This window comes from Bidens hawaiensis, unplaced genomic scaffold (assembly GCF_021521415.1).
Source record: "Bidens hawaiensis isolate Kalapana, Puna unplaced genomic scaffold, B.hawaiensis_p1.1 tig00016188_1, whole genome shotgun sequence".
NCBI lineage: Eukaryota > Viridiplantae > Streptophyta > Magnoliopsida > Asterales > Asteraceae > Bidens > Bidens hawaiensis.
The window spans coordinates 316,286-333,936 of record NW_027492472.1 but is presented as its reverse complement, the minus strand read 5'-3'; the positions used below and the strand labels follow the sequence as shown (position 1 = coordinate 333,936).

At 34.4% G+C, this 17,651-nt stretch overlaps 1 protein-coding gene and 1 pseudogene across 2 annotated transcripts; both read right to left on the bottom strand.

Annotated features, from left to right (window-relative positions):
- Positions 1–6,108: 6,108 nt before the first annotated feature.
- LOC143550768 (uncharacterized) lies at positions 6,109–14,704 on the bottom strand. 2 transcript variants are annotated; one of them, XM_077041360.1, is made up of 8 exons: positions 13,368–14,704; positions 13,217–13,285; positions 8,654–8,722; positions 8,188–8,560; positions 7,322–7,489; positions 7,186–7,235; positions 6,802–6,859; positions 6,109–6,589 (listed from the first exon to the last, which is right to left on the bottom strand). In XM_077041360.1, exons 1-8 carry the CDS (start codon positions 13,551–13,553, stop codon positions 6,375–6,377), a joined length of 1,188 nt encoding a protein of 395 aa, XP_076897475.1. In that variant the 5' UTR covers positions 13,554–14,704; the 3' UTR covers positions 6,109–6,374. The 2 variants fall into 2 exon arrangements, with proteins under 2 accessions (XP_076897475.1, XP_076897476.1); XM_077041361.1 differs by having other exon boundaries at positions 8,224–8,560.
- Positions 14,705–16,896: 2,192 nt separating this feature from the next.
- On the bottom strand, positions 16,897–17,447 carry LOC143550781 (transcription factor IBH1-like 1 pseudogene; annotated as a pseudogene).
- Positions 17,448–17,651: the final 204 nt, after the last annotated feature.

The following is a 17,651-nucleotide window of genomic DNA, read 5'->3' as shown; positions in this document are numbered from 1 at the left end:
TCACACCAAGTTCAACAACGAGAACACGTTATTTGCAACAAGACAAAAACATAACTTATAACGTTATCATTGCTCAATATTTCTAAAAATATGTATAAAGGTTAATCTATGTTGCAATCAAAAGAACCTGAATCTCAACGTGTTGTGAAGATCACTCAATACATGTCTTTGCTTCAATTGTCTCTAAAGATATCTACCCGACCGGTATTAGTTTAGAGAATATAAAGATTGCTTTATTGGTCCAAACCTATACCCTAAAAGTTCAAAGGGAGATCAATGTACAAGATAGGTTAAAGGGTGTGTAAGTGAGTTATGTATGAGTTACAATGTTCGGGAAGACCTTTATTCATAGGTTTTATATTAAGACTGCTACTTGCATGTTTTCTTTCATATATCGTTTCAATTACACAAGTGAAAAACCACGAAGCATAGACAAGCAACAAAAAAGAAACGTCACTACCATATTCGACACATCAAAGTTTTACTTTTAAATGTTAGAATCTTGGTTAGCATGATTGATACATTAATGGTTAAAGTAGGTTTCGATATTTTTTTTACAACAAAATTCTACCTTTACCTCTTGCAAGGATTTGAATATACAATCTCACATCTGTGAGGGGAACACCATACCACTAATCATGGGTTAACGTAAGTTTCAATCACTATTTCTTTTAGAACGACGACTTTCTTGTATTTAAGTAATTCCTTTTTTTTAGTCTATTAAACAACGAGCGCATTTTTGTTGAAAATTATAATCCCAATAAACATTTCATTATCTAAAATCCATTTCATGGCCCCAAATCTCCCACTTTTTTTAGAAGCCCATTTTATTAAAATGGGAGCCCACTTTTTATAAACTTTACCTGCTATCCATTTACCTTCCCCGAATTTTTTCAATAAAAAACAATGAAACAGAGAAAATAAGAGAACAATTTTAGTGATCCAACTTAATTAGATTTTTGTTAGTGAATAGCAAAGAGATGATAAACAACCAATCACAAAAGTTTTTTAACGAACGTTTTATGGTTAAAGTAGGTTTCGATAGTTTTTTAACAAACATTAATCTTTGGGCACAATACGCCCCGCAACTATTATGTTTGGGCACAATACACTAACATAATGTGCACAAAGATTAGTATCCATGGCGTATTTGTCCAAAGATCAACAAACGTATTGTGTCCATAGATTAACAACTGCTGGCGAATTTGTCCACATATTCATCTATGTATTGTGCCCAAAGATGCTTATGTCTTGTTTTAAGTTTTTTTTTTGGGTTGGTTGTGCACCGGCCCTCTGCCATTTTGCATAGTGTGTCAAAATCTTAAATGTTTATGTGTAGATGTTTTTCATTTTGGGGATTACTCTAATATATATATATGACACTATGTAATTTAAACTAGTATCTCAAGTGTAGTACATGTCATTTGCTTCTTCTCTCATGTGCAAATCTTGGTATTATTGATCTGAAAAGAGAGAGAATATTGATTGATTGAGTCACCCTTTATATGCATTTTAAAAAGTTAGGTGTATTTTTATATTCATTTTCCATGTCATAACAAACATTATGAACATTATTAGATGATCAAAAAGATTGGTGGATAGAATTGTTTGGTAAGTTGCGACTTTTCCCATGGAATAGAGATAATGGTTTGTTGTGTAGGGTTTGATAATAATACCACCTTATGCATCTCAATTATCATCTATGTTTCAAGGTTCACAAACTGTTTTCGCTTTTCATAAAAATATGAAGATATTGTTAAATATATAATTTAAAAAACATGATCAAATACATTTTATTTTTAACATGAAAACAGTGATAACCAATTTGTTGTTATAATTAGGTTTATTTTTATAGGTGTTTGTTGTTATTTTTTGTTCGTATTTGCTAATTTTCGATTATGAGACATTATAAGTATTTGCTGATTTATATTTTGTTATTATTATATTTTTTGTTTGCTATTATAAGTATTTGGTGGTATATTTACTGTTATTATTTTGTTCTTGATTTTGATTATTTTGTTATTTTAGGTTTTTTTCTTTGTTATTATAAGAGTATTCTCATCCCATTCTTCATCCATATCTCTATAATTACACTAAAAAACACTATATTTCTCTCTCCTGTTTAATTAAATAATATTTTTTTATACCTTTATCATTACAGTTTTCTCTCTCCTCTACTCACAACCAATCCAACAAATATTAAAAAATAAATAGGGGCAAACAACGTTCCCCAAATGTTTCCCCAAATTTACAAAAAATCATTACATTTTCTCTCTCCACCCTATAACTTACACTCACAATCACTCACAACCTCACCCTATAATTTGCAAACTTCGCTCACATAAATACGGGGAATGGGATGAGAATGCTTTAAATCATTGTTTATGTAGATTGGTATTGTAATCGGTATTGTTTCTTACGCTCTCATTTTTATAAATTAGTATTATTTCCTACGTTCTCATGTTAAGATTAAAATATACATGAATATTCCCCAATAATTTAAAAGCTATATACACACACACATGCACAAACTAGAGTGAGACCTGCGTATTACATGGGATTTAATTTCTAATCAAAAGTTATTCTAGAAGAATGGTAAAAAAATACAATACATAGTTAAATTGTTATTTATTACTATTAGCCCGAACAAAGTTTCAGTACATTTTGTTATAACAAAACACTATAATTATAAGTCACAAATAGGTAAATGCTTTGTTTGTATTTCATGTTGCATTGATAAATAAATCCACCTTGTTTGATAAATAAATCTACTTGTGAACATTATCATTTACAAAGTACTATTCCAAGTGGATGACAAATCACAAGATGGACTGTTAACCTGTTCATCTTTTTTTAGATATGCAAGCTTTTTATAGCACCGTATATGCTTGCTTGTTCCCTCCTATCATATCATATTAGGTTGGGGTTCAATCACCACGTTTTTATTAATGTGAAGCATCTCATTGGGCAATTTGGGCACATATTAATCGTCAAAAATACAGTCATATTTTTGAAAAGACATTTGGTTAAGTTTTACATTAATAATATATTTTTGAAAAGACATTTGGTTAAGTTTTACATTAATAATGTAACATGTGCAAGATTTTTCGATTTTCAGTTTACTCGTTTTAACAAATTAACGAAAGAGAAAACCCAAAAAACTATAGTTGTAGAAGAAAAGTTATCAAAAAGTGTTTTTTCATTGTTTTTTTACCATGTAATGTCGAAACTCACTCTACCAAAGCCGTGCGTTGCAGTGGGTTAAATACAATCATAACTTGTTTGGTTACTTGGTTAGTTAAATACAGTTTTTTAAAACCTGTTCAAACCGGCCGGTTGAACTGGCTGAACCGGGTTTCATGCAGCAGGCCAGTATTTTGAGCATGGTGTTTTTGGCCGGTTTGCTAAAACATCGTAGCGGCGGTTTTTTTTTCTCTAAAATACCGGTTTTTACCGGCAAACCGGTTTTAAGTACGAGAAACTTTTGATATTTGCGGCTCATATTTTTCCAAAATTACTTTTAACCCAACATTAACATTCAAACGTGTAAACTTTATGACTATTTTTTAAAACTGAGTGCTCTTGTATTAATTTTCTAATATAGATTAACTTTTGGATTATTTTTTGTTATGGAATCATTTACTTTTGAGTTATTTTCGGAGTTGGAGTTGAATTTATAGGAAATTATAAGGTAAACTATTCAACTGGTTGTACTATTTTTTAGCTCAATCCGGCACAAGTAAAATACCGGTTTTTAAAACATTGGTTAAATATATGAGTTGATTAAAAACAAAACAAAAAACAAAAAAATGGCCATGTGAACCAATAAGATTGAGGTACTATTCACCCTATCTTCTATATGTTGTTATTATTTAGAATGATTAATTAAGAAATAACATATATCGAGTTTTAGATTATGCATGTAAAACTTTCATATAATTAACACGAATTTACATGAAATTCACATATGGGCTCGTGACATGTTTGCGTTGTTGTGAAATTTTCGAGTTGTGTTGGTTTCGTCTTGCCAACTTATGAACACAAACTACCTGTTTGTATGTGCCGAGGATCAAATAATTAATCACCAAAAAGTCCATTGGCAGCAAACAATCGTACATGATATGTTTTTCACGAGTATTACGAAGTACAACTTTGACTTTAAAAGAAAGGACACATTCTAAAGGCAAAGAAAGGATAGATATATAAACGTGTAAAAAGAACATACACATGGATTATATCTAGGCAGCAAATTTTGACCTGCCTTTAACACATGTGTGCATGCACATATAAACCGTGGGATCTATTGGTGGCATGCTGACGACATGATTTGAGTATATGATGATTTCATTACGAGTGGTTAAAACGTTTGTGACTTTGAAATCGGCTGGTTTATAAATAAGTCAAGTCGAGCTTACTCTGTCTGTAACGAGCAGGGCTCGAGCTAAGATGAACTAACAATTTTGACTAGTTTAAGTTGAGTCCAAACTTTAATGTTGTTGTTATTATTATTATTATTTTATTATTATTATTAGACCCAAATGTTTTTTTAGTCACACTCAAAACCATTTGTAAAAAACGCACATAATGATAATATGGTCAATGAATACATTAGGGATCACTTAAATACTAAACATAGATATTAAACTTTAATTTTAACTTAAACGGGTTGGCTCGAGCTTTTAACCAATCAAGCTCGAGCTCAGATTTTAACCTCTCAAGAATAAATGAGCCAAGTCGAGTTTTTTTCGTTAAACGTCGAACCATGACCCAGCCTAAAACGGGCGCTGCTCGATTCAACTCGTTCGTTAAACGGCCCAAATCCACAAAATACGTTTTTGTGGGGTAACCTACAATTTATAAATGCATATTACAAATTTGGTTTTATAGTGGGCTTTGGGTAATAAAGATTAAAGACACACCACCAAAAAATATTGGGCTTTTGTGGAAAGGTGATATTGAGGCCCAAAAACCAATCATGGACTGGAAACCCAAATGCGTTATCTTCTTTGTTTACATTTGAATTTTGATGCATGCGGAAAGCCCATGGGTCCTAGAAAGTAGCAATAAAAATGTTTTATTTTCCGAAAGAATTCAACCACATAAAACAAGTAATCACATATAAGAGATACTGGCAAAATTATATCTAGATGTTATGATTGATTATCTCTTTAGTAAATTGGAGATTGCATTTGATTAGTTTTCATATATTATCCTCAATTGTAACATCATAAATACACACCACTAATAGGAAAATTGGATTTTAATAATCCAAACTTAATGCAGTTGGCCAATAATAATCCCAACTTTAAAAATAACTGTCACTGGTCCCAACTTTCACACTATTTGTTTTTATTGGACATCCGTTAAAAAAAACTTAACGACGTTGACTTTTTTACAAATTTCGAATTGATATTTTAGGGCTTTTGATCGGAATGAGGATACGAGTCGATTTATATAAAACTTACCTCCAAATGGTGGTCCAAACGACCAAAAGTTGCTTCAATTCCGGTGTTTAAACTTTTAATTAACAAAAATCAAGTTGTTTGAAGAGTCGTTTCGAGTTAAGTTTTACATCAATCGATTCGTATTCTCATTATGATCAAAAGCCCTAAAACACGAATTTAAAATTTGGAAAAAACTTAACGTCGTTAAAATTTTTTTAACGGAGGTCCAATGAAAACAAATAATGTGAAAGTTGGGACCAGTGACAACTATTTTCACAAACCCTACAAGGTATCAGCCTAGTATCGGTCCTCTCTTCCCTTTACTTTAGTTGTCGTTTACCATCAACCCACTAAGATTGCAAATTGTTTTTCTCCCGACTTGATATAAGTCGGCCTCCTCTTTCTCTCCCTCCGCTATATAAAATAGCCACCCTCAAACCCAAGCCATCGTCGTCCTTCTAACCCAAATGGCCATTGGTACTATCAAAAACAATGTCGTCAAGGCGTCAATACAACCAAACATATGACCCGAACTTATCAAAGGATATTGATATTGCTAGTGATCCTTTCTCAATTATAATGTAACTAGTTAAGACGAGAATCTAACGAAGTTTTAATAGCCTAATAAATAGTTAGCAATGAGACTTTCGAAATGTTAGTTTTACGCTATTTCAAAATGTTGAAAATCAATCACTTATTAACAAGAAACAAACATATTAGCAATCACTGCATTCAACATCATACATAAACATTTACATTACATTTTAGAGAAAACGGTGGTCCGAAATCCCAAAGAAAATAAACTGGTGATGGATCACATCATTAGATCATAAAATTATTACACTTTTAGCAAACCGTATGTCTATAATTATACAACAAAGATGAAATTAATACATGGTAAATCGATTAACCATCACAACATTGTAGTGTTTAGTTTTGATGATATGGGAGTGAATATTTTGTGAAAGGGGTCAAAAGGGATAGCATATGATTAATAGTCCATGTCCATATCTTGTAACACTCATCATCATTCATCATATCTAGTTTTATTATCCCTCGAGTGGTTGTTAAAACAATGAGAAAACAAGTTTCACCATCGTCTTCGGGGTTCTTGTAGAGCTCCGCATGTTGATCTAGCACAATACCTGCCAAAACATATACATAATTAGATCAGTAACATGCAACTTTAAATGGATGTCACAAATGTTTAACTTATAAGGTAACAATCACACATGTAACAAATTGTATCATGAAAAATATTTAAAAGTATGAGTTAAGTTATTAGGTTTAATTTGTATAATTCAAGTCTATAAGTGCATGGTGTATAATTTTGTTTGTAACAAATTATGATACGCACTTTCTTTCTTGCTAGCCAATGCATTCAATAGATTAGGCTTCCTTATACTGAGAATAACCTGTAGAGTAAAATGTAGAGGTTAGCGGCAAGAACTACATAGACGTGAAATTTGTGACTATAAACTTAAGGGAATATCACGAAAATGGTCACGCTAACACAAGAAGTTGGCAAAATAACATTCATTTTTTTAATTACTAACAAGTTCTTGATATGCCAACCCTTTAATGCGCCAAATTTTCATTCCGACGCAGCAGATCCATGTATTGCACAACATATTTCTACATTGAGCACCCCACCAAGCTTATTTTCAAAATTTTATTTTTATTTTAATTTTGTAAGGTTGTTATTCATTAATTTATACGAAAAGGGTGTCATGAATTGTACCTTGGCTTCATGATTCAATACAATGGACACTGATCTTATCATGCACCTTCCTGTTCAACAATGGAGATTAGTAAACACTAATTCATGATGACAAAAAGATCTAGTTAAAAAGATGAAAGCGGATAATATGCTTTACCATCCGATGCCTTGATTCTAAGTTCGGTCCCTCTACTTAAAATTGATCGGCATTGCTCAAAATCAAACTCAAGTTCAGTATTTTCTTCTATAGGTAGTAGTGGAACGTTTGCGTTTAACATATTCTTGCATCCGGATCTTGTTTTGAGTGTTGAAGCTCCTCTTAATGCTAAAAACACATCAAAACATAAGTTAACATGATGATTAGATTAGATATCAGACTATGGTACTAGCGGTGATGATTTAGGTACTCTTAACAATAACTAGAATTGAGATTTAATACAAAACACTAAATTATTGAGGAAGAAAAACTTAAATCACTTAATTTTATTTATCAGTAGTTTTATATTTTTTAAACTTTTTATTTCTTACACAAAAATGCTTATTTTATGTAAATAAAAGCCATCAATTTAATCTCTATGTAGGTTATATACATAAAAAGAAATTTGGACATATAATTATATATATATATTTTGAATTTCAGACGATAGAGACGAAATAAAAATTGCATTTATATTATTTTCTTTAGTTTTTAAAACTTTTAAGATCGAAAAAATAACTGATTACTTTGTTATACGTATTCTTGCAATATTTAATTTTCTACGTAGATCGATCCTTCCACTTATTGTATATTTGTAAAGTTTAATACTGACCCAACATTTTATGAAAGTTAGTTTTAAACGAATAGTTTTGCTATCTAAAAAAGGCCAGCTTGCTAGCAGCGCAATTTGTTGCCCATTTGCCTTCTGTATTGATGTTTATATCTTTACCTAAAAAAACATTAGTTTTTTAAATCTTTCTTATGATATAATATATAACAGAGAATGATTCTTGACTTATAGTTTCAAAAAAGAAGTTATGAATTACATGTAGAAGCTGCAGCAGTGAGAGTTAAAATATCACTTGTGGTTGTTGCACTCATGGCGGAACTCATTGCAGCGCGTATCTGCTGTTTCTTTGCACCCATTGCCTCCGCGTTTTTTGCACATTGAGCGGCCACCAAGGCGGCTGCAGATGCTACTGCCGCTTCCTTTGTGGCCGAGGGGGAATTTGAGCCGCCACGGTTTGAGTTTTCAGCAGCTATGGCTGCCAAAGCGGCAGCAACACCAGCCACTGAGATTGCTGCGTGGACTTCTGCCTTTTGTAGCCTCTCATTTTCTTTCCGCTTTCGTTTAATCTCTTTCAACCATTTCTTAATTGATAGATGTGATGATTTGAATGGATTTATATTCCATGATTGCTACAAAAATTTGAAATATTTTGTTTTATGGATGTAATCAGATTGATAGATATAATAATATGTCTATAAAAATTAATTGGATTATTAATTTACCCATTTCTTTTTGAAGCAACTGTTGTAATTTAACTCAGGGTGCATTGCTTGTTGCATCCATATCCAAGACTGAACAAAGATAACGAAAACTCATAAGCGTCCATATCGAATAGATTAAAAGTGGAGATGCGTATGTAACAGTATGACGTCTTATACAAATCCTACATCGTTATGTTATTTTCAATCCACATAAGAGATACTAGGCTATAAGGATTGTCTTGCCACAAATATCACCGACATAGATAGGTGATACCCTAGGATGTTTCTAGTCAGGAAACCAAAAACAAATGCGTAATGTTAAAAAGAATGGATCAGTCAAAGATTTGTTACATCATTTCCGAAAATTAAAAGATTGGCCACGATTTCCTCCCCAATCCCAGCAAACTTTTTCTCCAAGTCTTTACCTTATTTATTACATTGTAATAATTATAAATAGGGTTCTTTCTTATCATTGTAATACTACAACTAATCAATCCAATATTTTCAGCTTTCAATTCTTTTCTCTCTGTCTCTCTGTCTTTCTGTACCAGACAACATGGTATCAGAGCAGAGTTCATGATCCTCGAAACAACCCAACAATCTCAACAATCAATCCAAAATCCAAACCACCGCAGTTGCGCCGCGAAACGCCGCCGCCGCCGCCGTGGAACACTTATCCAAAACCCAAAATTCCGACCAAACCACCGCTACCACCATTAACCGCCGTGAACCGCCGCCACCGCTGCCACCATTTTTCCTTGGATTTGTTGATAGCCAGTCCCTCTTCTCGATTGCTTAGTAGGTCTGATATTGATCGCGACTACATGTGTAGTACATTTTGATTGATTCGAATCCTATTAACCTCTCATAGAATTGGGGTCCTAGTTTGTCAACTTCCTAACCATGCCAACCAACTATATAGGAAATGACTCTTGGATTTTCGATTCGGGTGCAACCGATACCATGACGTTTGACCCGTCGGATATTCGGTCAAGGTCAAACCCTAGAAGAAACCAAATTTATACCGCCAACGGTGGAACGATGCCGGTGAAAGGGGGAGGAACAATTGAAGTTTCACCAACTCTGAAATTACCAAACTGCCTTTATGTCCCGTCACTATCGCAAAAACTACTCTCGGTTAGCCACATAACCAAAGAGTTAAATTGCACGGTACTAATGCATCCTACTTTCTGTCTTATACAGGATATCAGGACGGGTGCGATTATTGGACGTGGTACTGAGCGCCAAGGATTGTACTATGTGGATGAAGTGGCTCAAAAGGGTACTGTGATGTTGGCACATGGAAGCGAAAAACGAGAAGCCTGGTTGTGGCATAAAAGGTTAGGGCATCCGTCTAATGGATATTTGCATCTTTTATTTCCAAAACTTTTTCCCTCAAATGGAAAAATAGAATGTGAAACCTGTCTATATGCAAAAAGCCATCGACAACCATTCAAACCTAGCAACACGAGAGTTGACACTCCTTTCTCCCTAATTCATTCTGATGTGTGGGGTCCTGCCCCTGTGTTGGGGGGACAGGGTTTCCGGTACTTCTTACTATTCGTGGATGACTGCACTCGCATGACATGGGTATATTTTTTAAAAACCAAATCTGAAGTGTATGAAAAATTTGCTATTTTTTACTCTATGATTCAAACACAATTCCGAACTAAAATTCAAATCCTTCGATCTGATAATGGGGGAGAGTTTGTCAATACACCTATGAAATAGTTCTTCAAAACCAATGGGTTAATCCATCAAACTTCTTGTTCCTATACCCCTGAACAAAACGGTGTATCCGAACGGAAAAACCGAATTATTCTTGAAATGACTCGCGCCCTGCTGATTGAATCTCAGGTTCCAACATCTTTCTGGCCTGAAGCAGTTGCTACCTCTGTCTACCTTTTGAATCGGCTCCCCACAAAAATTCTCAAGTTTAAAACCCCCTTAGATTGTCTTTCTAAATGTTCCAATGTCCCACATCCTCTTACACTCGAACCTCAAATCTTCGGGTGTATCGCGTTTGTTCATATACCCAAAATCAACCGGGACAAGCTCGGCCCATGTGCTGAGAAATGTGTATTTGTCGGCTATGGGATTGACCAAATAGGGTATCGGTGTTATAATCCAAAAACTCGTCAAATGTTTACCACAATGAACGTTGACTTTCTTGAAACCCAATATTTCTATGACACCCAACTCAGTGGTCAGGGGGAGAATGAGTGTATAGACACTCTGAGTTGGCTAGCTCAATTTTCCTCATCTGAAGAAGTAACAACAGAGAATCATCACAGTACGGTGAGCCCTTCAAACACAGCCACACAATCTGCGGAGCACAGTACCACTGAAGAGAGTCCACCCAACGTGATACCTGAAGTACCAACAGAAACTCCATCTACAACAACAGAAACTCCAGATCCACAGGCTGAATCAGTAGTGGAAGAGCAACCTACTCCACAGGTTGATAATGTTGAATCAGTTATAGCAGATACAACCAAGAGGTACACTCTTCCTCCCAGGTCTAATAGAGGGGTTCCTCCAACTCGATACTCCCCAGAAAAGCAGTCAAAAAATTCAAGGTATCCTGTAGCGAATATGGTCAACGGGAACTTATCTGACAGCGCTAAAGCATTTACCAGTTCATTATACTCTCAACAAATACCTAATTCTGTGAAAGAAGCTCAAGGAGATAAGAACTGGGAAGAAGCTATGAAAATGGAGATGGGTGCTCTCATGAAAAACAACACCTGGGAAAGGTGTATTCTTCCTGAGGGAAAGAAAACAGTTGGATGTCGATGGGTGTATACAATAAAATACAAACCAGATGGTTCCATTGGAAGATACAAAGCTCGACTTGTTGCCAAGGGGTACACTCAGACATATGGGATTGATTACTCTGAAACATTCTCACCGGTTGCAAAAATGGACACGATCAGAGTCCTTTTCTCTATAGCATCTAACAAGAAGTGGTCTTTACACCAGTTTGATGTTACGAATGCCTTTCTTCATGGAGACCTAACAGAAGAAGTATACATGGAAGCACCTCCTGGTTTTTCAGGGGACTTTAAAGAAAGGGAAGTCTGTCGGTTGAAGAAATCCCTATATGGGCTAAAGCAGTCTCCTAGGGCATGGTTCGGAAAATTCACTTTGGCCATGAAAGAGTATGGGTATAACCAAAGCAATGCTGATCATACCCTATTCCTCAAAAGAAGAAAAGGTCTTGTTACTTGCCTGATCATATATGTAGACGACATGATCATTACCGGAGATGATGAAGAAGAAATAGCACGACTAAGAACAAATCTTTTTTCAAAATTTGAAATGAAAGACCTTGGGAATCTCAAGTATTTTCTCGGGATAGAAGTTTTGAGGTCCAAACAGGGGATATTCATCTGCCAAAAAAAGTATGTTCTTGATCTCCTAGCAGAAACAGGACTGGTTGACTGTAAACCAGCAGATACTCCAATGGTAGTGAACCACAACCTTCACATGGAACCCGATGGAAAACTGGCAGACAAAGAAAGGTATCAACGGCTTGTGGGCAAGTTAATTTACCTCTCTCACACTCGTCCTGATATAGCTTATGCTGTTGGAGTGGTGAGTCAGTTCATGCATCAACCACAAGTTGCCCACATGGAAGCTGCTCAAAGAATATTAAGATATCTCAAGGGAACCGCAGGCCATGGAGTATTGTTCAAACCAAATGGACATTTAACTGTTGAGCTCTACACCGATGCAGACTGGGCAGGAGATAAAGGAAACCGAAGGTCAACATCAGGCTATTTCTCCTTGGTTGGTGGAAACCTCGTTACATGGAGGAGTAAGAAACAGAAGGTAGTTGCCTTGTCAAGTGCAGAAGCAGAATTTAGAGGTATAGCTCGAGGGTTAAGTGAAGTTTTGTGGATCAGGAAGCTGTTAGAAGATATTGGCTTTCCCCAAGTTGTTCCCAGTAAAGTTATGTGTGACAATAAAGCTGCAATACAAATCTCTGAAAACCCAGTTCAACATGACCGGACTAAACACGTGGAGGTAGATCGACATTTCATCAAAGAGAAATTGGAAGAAAGAATCATCGAACTTCCGTATGTTCCATCAAAAGATCAACTTGCAGATATACTCACAAAGGCCGTCAACGGAAATGCTTTGAGTAGTTGTTTGAGCAAGTTGAGTATTGGTGATCCCACTATTCAACTTGAGGGGGAGTGTTAAAAAGAATGGATCAGTCAAAGATTTGTTACATCATTTCCGAAAATTAAAAGATTGGCCACGATTTCCTCCCCAATCCCAGCAAACTTTTTCTCCAAGTCTTTACCTTATTTATTACATTGTAATAATTATAAATAGGGTTCTTTCTTATCATTGTAATACTACAACTAATCAATACAATATTTTCAGCTTTCAATTCTTTTCTCTCTGTCTCTCTGTCTTTCTGTACCAGACAACACGTAAGCTCCCAGTAAAAAATTTAGACAATATTGGCCGGTTTGTGTTGGCTCATTTGCTTGGCCTAGATTAATCTAAGGCTTCAATTTTGATATTATTGTATCGTCGGTTAGATTCTATAAAAGGAAAGAAGTGGTTTACCTTCACATCATTAGTCTTCCATGGAGGTAAGGACTTTGTTGTATCATCCATCTTTATGCTCTCCAATTTCTACATATTTTTGTATCCAAAGATCATCACATGCATCATCATGTTAAAAATAGTTGAACATGCAAATTTGTTGAACACGTACCTTGAAATCAGGGGACATTGATCCGTCGTCAAAAGTGTTAATCGAGTATTCATGGAGAACAAGTGCTTGGCTTTGTAATTCGGGCTGCAAAGCTTCTTTAACCGCAAAATCACACCATGCTCGGGATAAAAGATCCATCGTCTCAGGATGGGCTTCAGAAAGTGTTGGCATATTATCATAATCCATTTGGACTTGGGGGGTTTACTATAATGCAGGTAAGTTGATCACTATTTCTTGCTTAATTTGTCGAGTAACTAAAGAGAAATGAGGCGTACCAAGCTAAGAATAAACGATGTATACATATATATACACAAATAATAATATGCTTAATCAACAAATGGTCCATACCCCATCTGGAGAAGTGATTAGCATTTAGCTTTATGCATATATTTTTAAAAAACTTGTGTATAACAGAATAACAACATTTGTTCCTTTTTCTTCATCATTGTGATCACTTGCCATATATATATTAAATCAAAATTATCAAGTGACTTAAAAATAAATGAATTCATAGCTTTTGGCCCTTGGATCATATTTAATCTAGAGCCAAGACAATTACTAGATCATTTATTATCTTAGGTAAATTGAGAACACAAGTAGTTTTTGTTGCTTTTATTTCAACTTTTTCATTTATTGTGTTGTAAAGTGATGCCTAAGATTGGAACATAAACAAATCATATGGTGGGGTTATTGGATAAGTGGCTTGATTCATAGAAAGAACGCTCTAGGGGACATATTGAGGGTATACACATGGTAACCACTATGGAAGCAAATATTGATATACTTGGATGCAATCCAACAAAGTAAAGCTATAGGTGTCCAATCCTTTTCTAACTTTGAATTCACACCATATATTCTTGATAAAAAGATCAATTTCTGGATTATAATAACATCCAAAGATGGATTGATTCATTGTAACACACCTTGTCATGTACTTCATTTTAAGTCTGTCACATTTTACATTATTTTGTTGCTAACATAATTTGTGTCTGATATCTTGTGATTCATTTCAAAGTAATGATGAAATAGATGATGAAGCGTGCAAGAGGAAGCCGGCAGGAAAGATAGGCGATTATAATTGAAGTTATGCTTATGATTAGAATAAAAACGTAATAATTAACAAGTAATTATACTTGTGTCCCATGGAAAGGTTATCTTTTGATAAAATGATTTTATACTGGTTACTTTATGAGCTTTTCTTTTAAGTTGAGTAACCTTTTTTCTTCTTGATCTCATATACTTGAAGGGGTTAATCATTGCAAACATGTGAGTAATTGCTTTTGTCAAATGAATGCATGTGGTGTACTGTGTAGAGGGTAGGGGTATAAACGAGCCACGCTGCTATGAGCTACTCGAGATCAGTTTCTTATCCAATCAGCTCAAGCCTAAAACTAAGTTCGTTTAATATACAAGCCCGAGATTCGCTTATCTAGTTCGAGTAGAATTGCAAGCCCATTATTTTTATATTTCTTTTGATGTATTAAATAGTTTTAGATAATAACTGTTTATATGCAAAATTACGATAAGTAATAACTAAATTGTTGATCTAATCCCATTCGTATTTTTAAGATACATGCGAAGTTTAGAGATCGTAGTGTAATTAGTAGAAACAATGGTTGGTATGTTAATTATTGTTGATGTAAAGTATAAGGTTTGGAGTGTCAAAAGATCAAACTTGATGTATACGATCATGTTTGAAACTTTGGAACCCTAAACATAATATTAATATGTTTAAGGTGTATAAATAGACCAACCAAATCAAGATCATCATGTTGATTCAATCAAAGATTTCTTTTGCAATTGCATTCTGTTTTTTTATTAATACGTACTCAACCACTCATTCAATTGTGTGTTCAATTCGTTTCTCGACAATATATATATTTCATATATACAAGTTATAATTATGAATATATTCAAAAATTCGTATACATATATATAATTTAATTAATAAATAATAAACGAGCCAGACACAAACTTAAAAATCTAACCTCATACATCGAGCTTGAGCTTAGACAAGCTCACACTTGGCTTGGTTTGTTACTTTATTTACACCCTTAGCAGAGGGGTTAGAAGACTTAACATGCATGTGAATACAGGGTTGTAACTGTAAACTGTATGTGTGTATGAAATTGAAGCGTACATATGTAGACTTCACAAGTTGCTAGTCTAGCTAATAGTTGTTAATTATATTCAGTTAGTTAATTGGGATGTTGAAAATACTCGAAATGTTGAATATTGCAATAAGCTGAAGTGTATGAAGATCTATAGAAATTCGGGTTCTTTTTAATCAATAAATGTGAACAAGTGTGTCTTATATTCTCTCTAATCTATCTTGATCACTCTCTATGCACTGTTATGAATTATTGAACTTAACTCTTTGTAAAGATCCACATCCTGTCTTGTTTGTAGAGAAAAAAAGTGAAAACATGTTAAGAATTCATGAGCCTAATCCAACAAGCTTGTGTAGCCCAATGAGCTGGTCATTTATTATGCACTTTAGCTATAAAAGCCATGCACTTAAATACGAGCATGACCTCAACTATATTACATCCGCCCCGAACTTTTTATTTTATTTTCTAGTTAGACCATGTGTAGTGGGGCACCGTTCATGCCACCTCGCCCCTACACAATTGGGGGAGTCATTGGCTTGGGTGGTAGTAAGTTGGCGGGCATGAGAGTCAAAGGAGGTGGAGCCACTTGCGAACCAACCCATTACATATTTTCTTTTTCTTCTCTATGTTTTTTTTTCTTTTATTTAATGTTTAGTTAAATCCTCACTGCCTACATACATGCCAGCGACGTGACTTTCTAACACGCCCTTTTAACATCAACCTAGCTATAAAAGACTAGTTAAGCTTGTTGAGTTTGTTAGTATGTAATTACTAATTAATTAACCTCCTAACTGGTATAAGTACATAGTTAACTCCATTGCAGCAGTTTGTAAATTATAATCACAACTTTCATATTTTATTTCATTTTCGTTATTTTTTATTAAAGTTGTCCAAATATATACATACATTTTATCATGTGGCACATCCACTCTCACTCAATTAAACCCACCGGTAGGTCTAGCATCACAAATGCTCCATGGTCAAAACAACTAGCCCCCCATGTGCCATTGCCAGAAAATAGCTTGAAACCTCAAGAACCATATATTTAGCCAGTTAGGATCCTTAATGGCTATAATATTGATGGGCTCTTTATTAGGTGAAACTCATAAGGTGGTATATTAATCACATAGTTGTTTGGCTTCATGTGCAATCACTATGGGCAATACATTAGAGGGAAATATGACAAGGAAAAGCCAAAATACAAAAAGAGCATAACTTGGATTACTTGGCAGCACAAGATCATCTCGATTCGGATAATGTGGTAAACGCCAACATAAACGGTTTGGCCTAGTTCTCAGACCCAATCCTTCTCCGGTTTCATTTCTAAAGATTTTTCTATCCGTTTTAGTAATTTTTAATATTTTTTATAGTGCAAAACACGTAAATTACCGGTAGACTTATATTTTTTATCGTTCAATTTATTCATTCAAATTAGTGGCGGCATTCACAAGATTCTTCATTACATCAACTTGTACCCTAAGAGAAAGTATATAATCTATTGCTTCTTTAATGATGGTGTATTCATCCATTAATTCTCCACCTGGTACAAGCCTTTTAAGAACTCGAGTTCTCTTCTTCACCAATCTTTTAGCAATAGAAGTCGCTAAACTCGATCTATAACAAGGCTTTTTCTTCTTTTTTATACCAACACAACTCCTTTTCAAGATTTTCTTGCTTCTAATTCTCTTGTGGCAAGTACGTTTTGGTGCACGCACTTGAACTTTGATACGTTTTCTAATAAAATGTTAAGAAAAATCGCGTTGCATTTGTTTTTTCTCGCCTTGGAGATTATAGCTCTACTCCAACAAGTTGCTGAATTTTTAGCGGAAGCTAAGGCAATGTCCGCGGAAAGCTTAATATTTTCTGTTCTTTCTAAGATATTCATTTGCTTCTTTGATGAACAATATATTCGAAGAACCTGAACCCATTTCTTGATGAAGTCATTCTTGAGCTGGCTAGACTTGTGCATTTTTATTTCCTAAAAGTTTAATTACAATAGGTAAAAGATCATATAATTTTACACTTGAATAGAAAATTCATCCTTTGTGATTAATCTTTCTGAAAAAGGAAACAAAAAAATAAACAAACACTCCAATTATCGAATAATTCGGATTAGTATATGATTTTGGATTCCACTAAATACTTTTAGGCATTTTTTTTAAAGTTCTTCGGT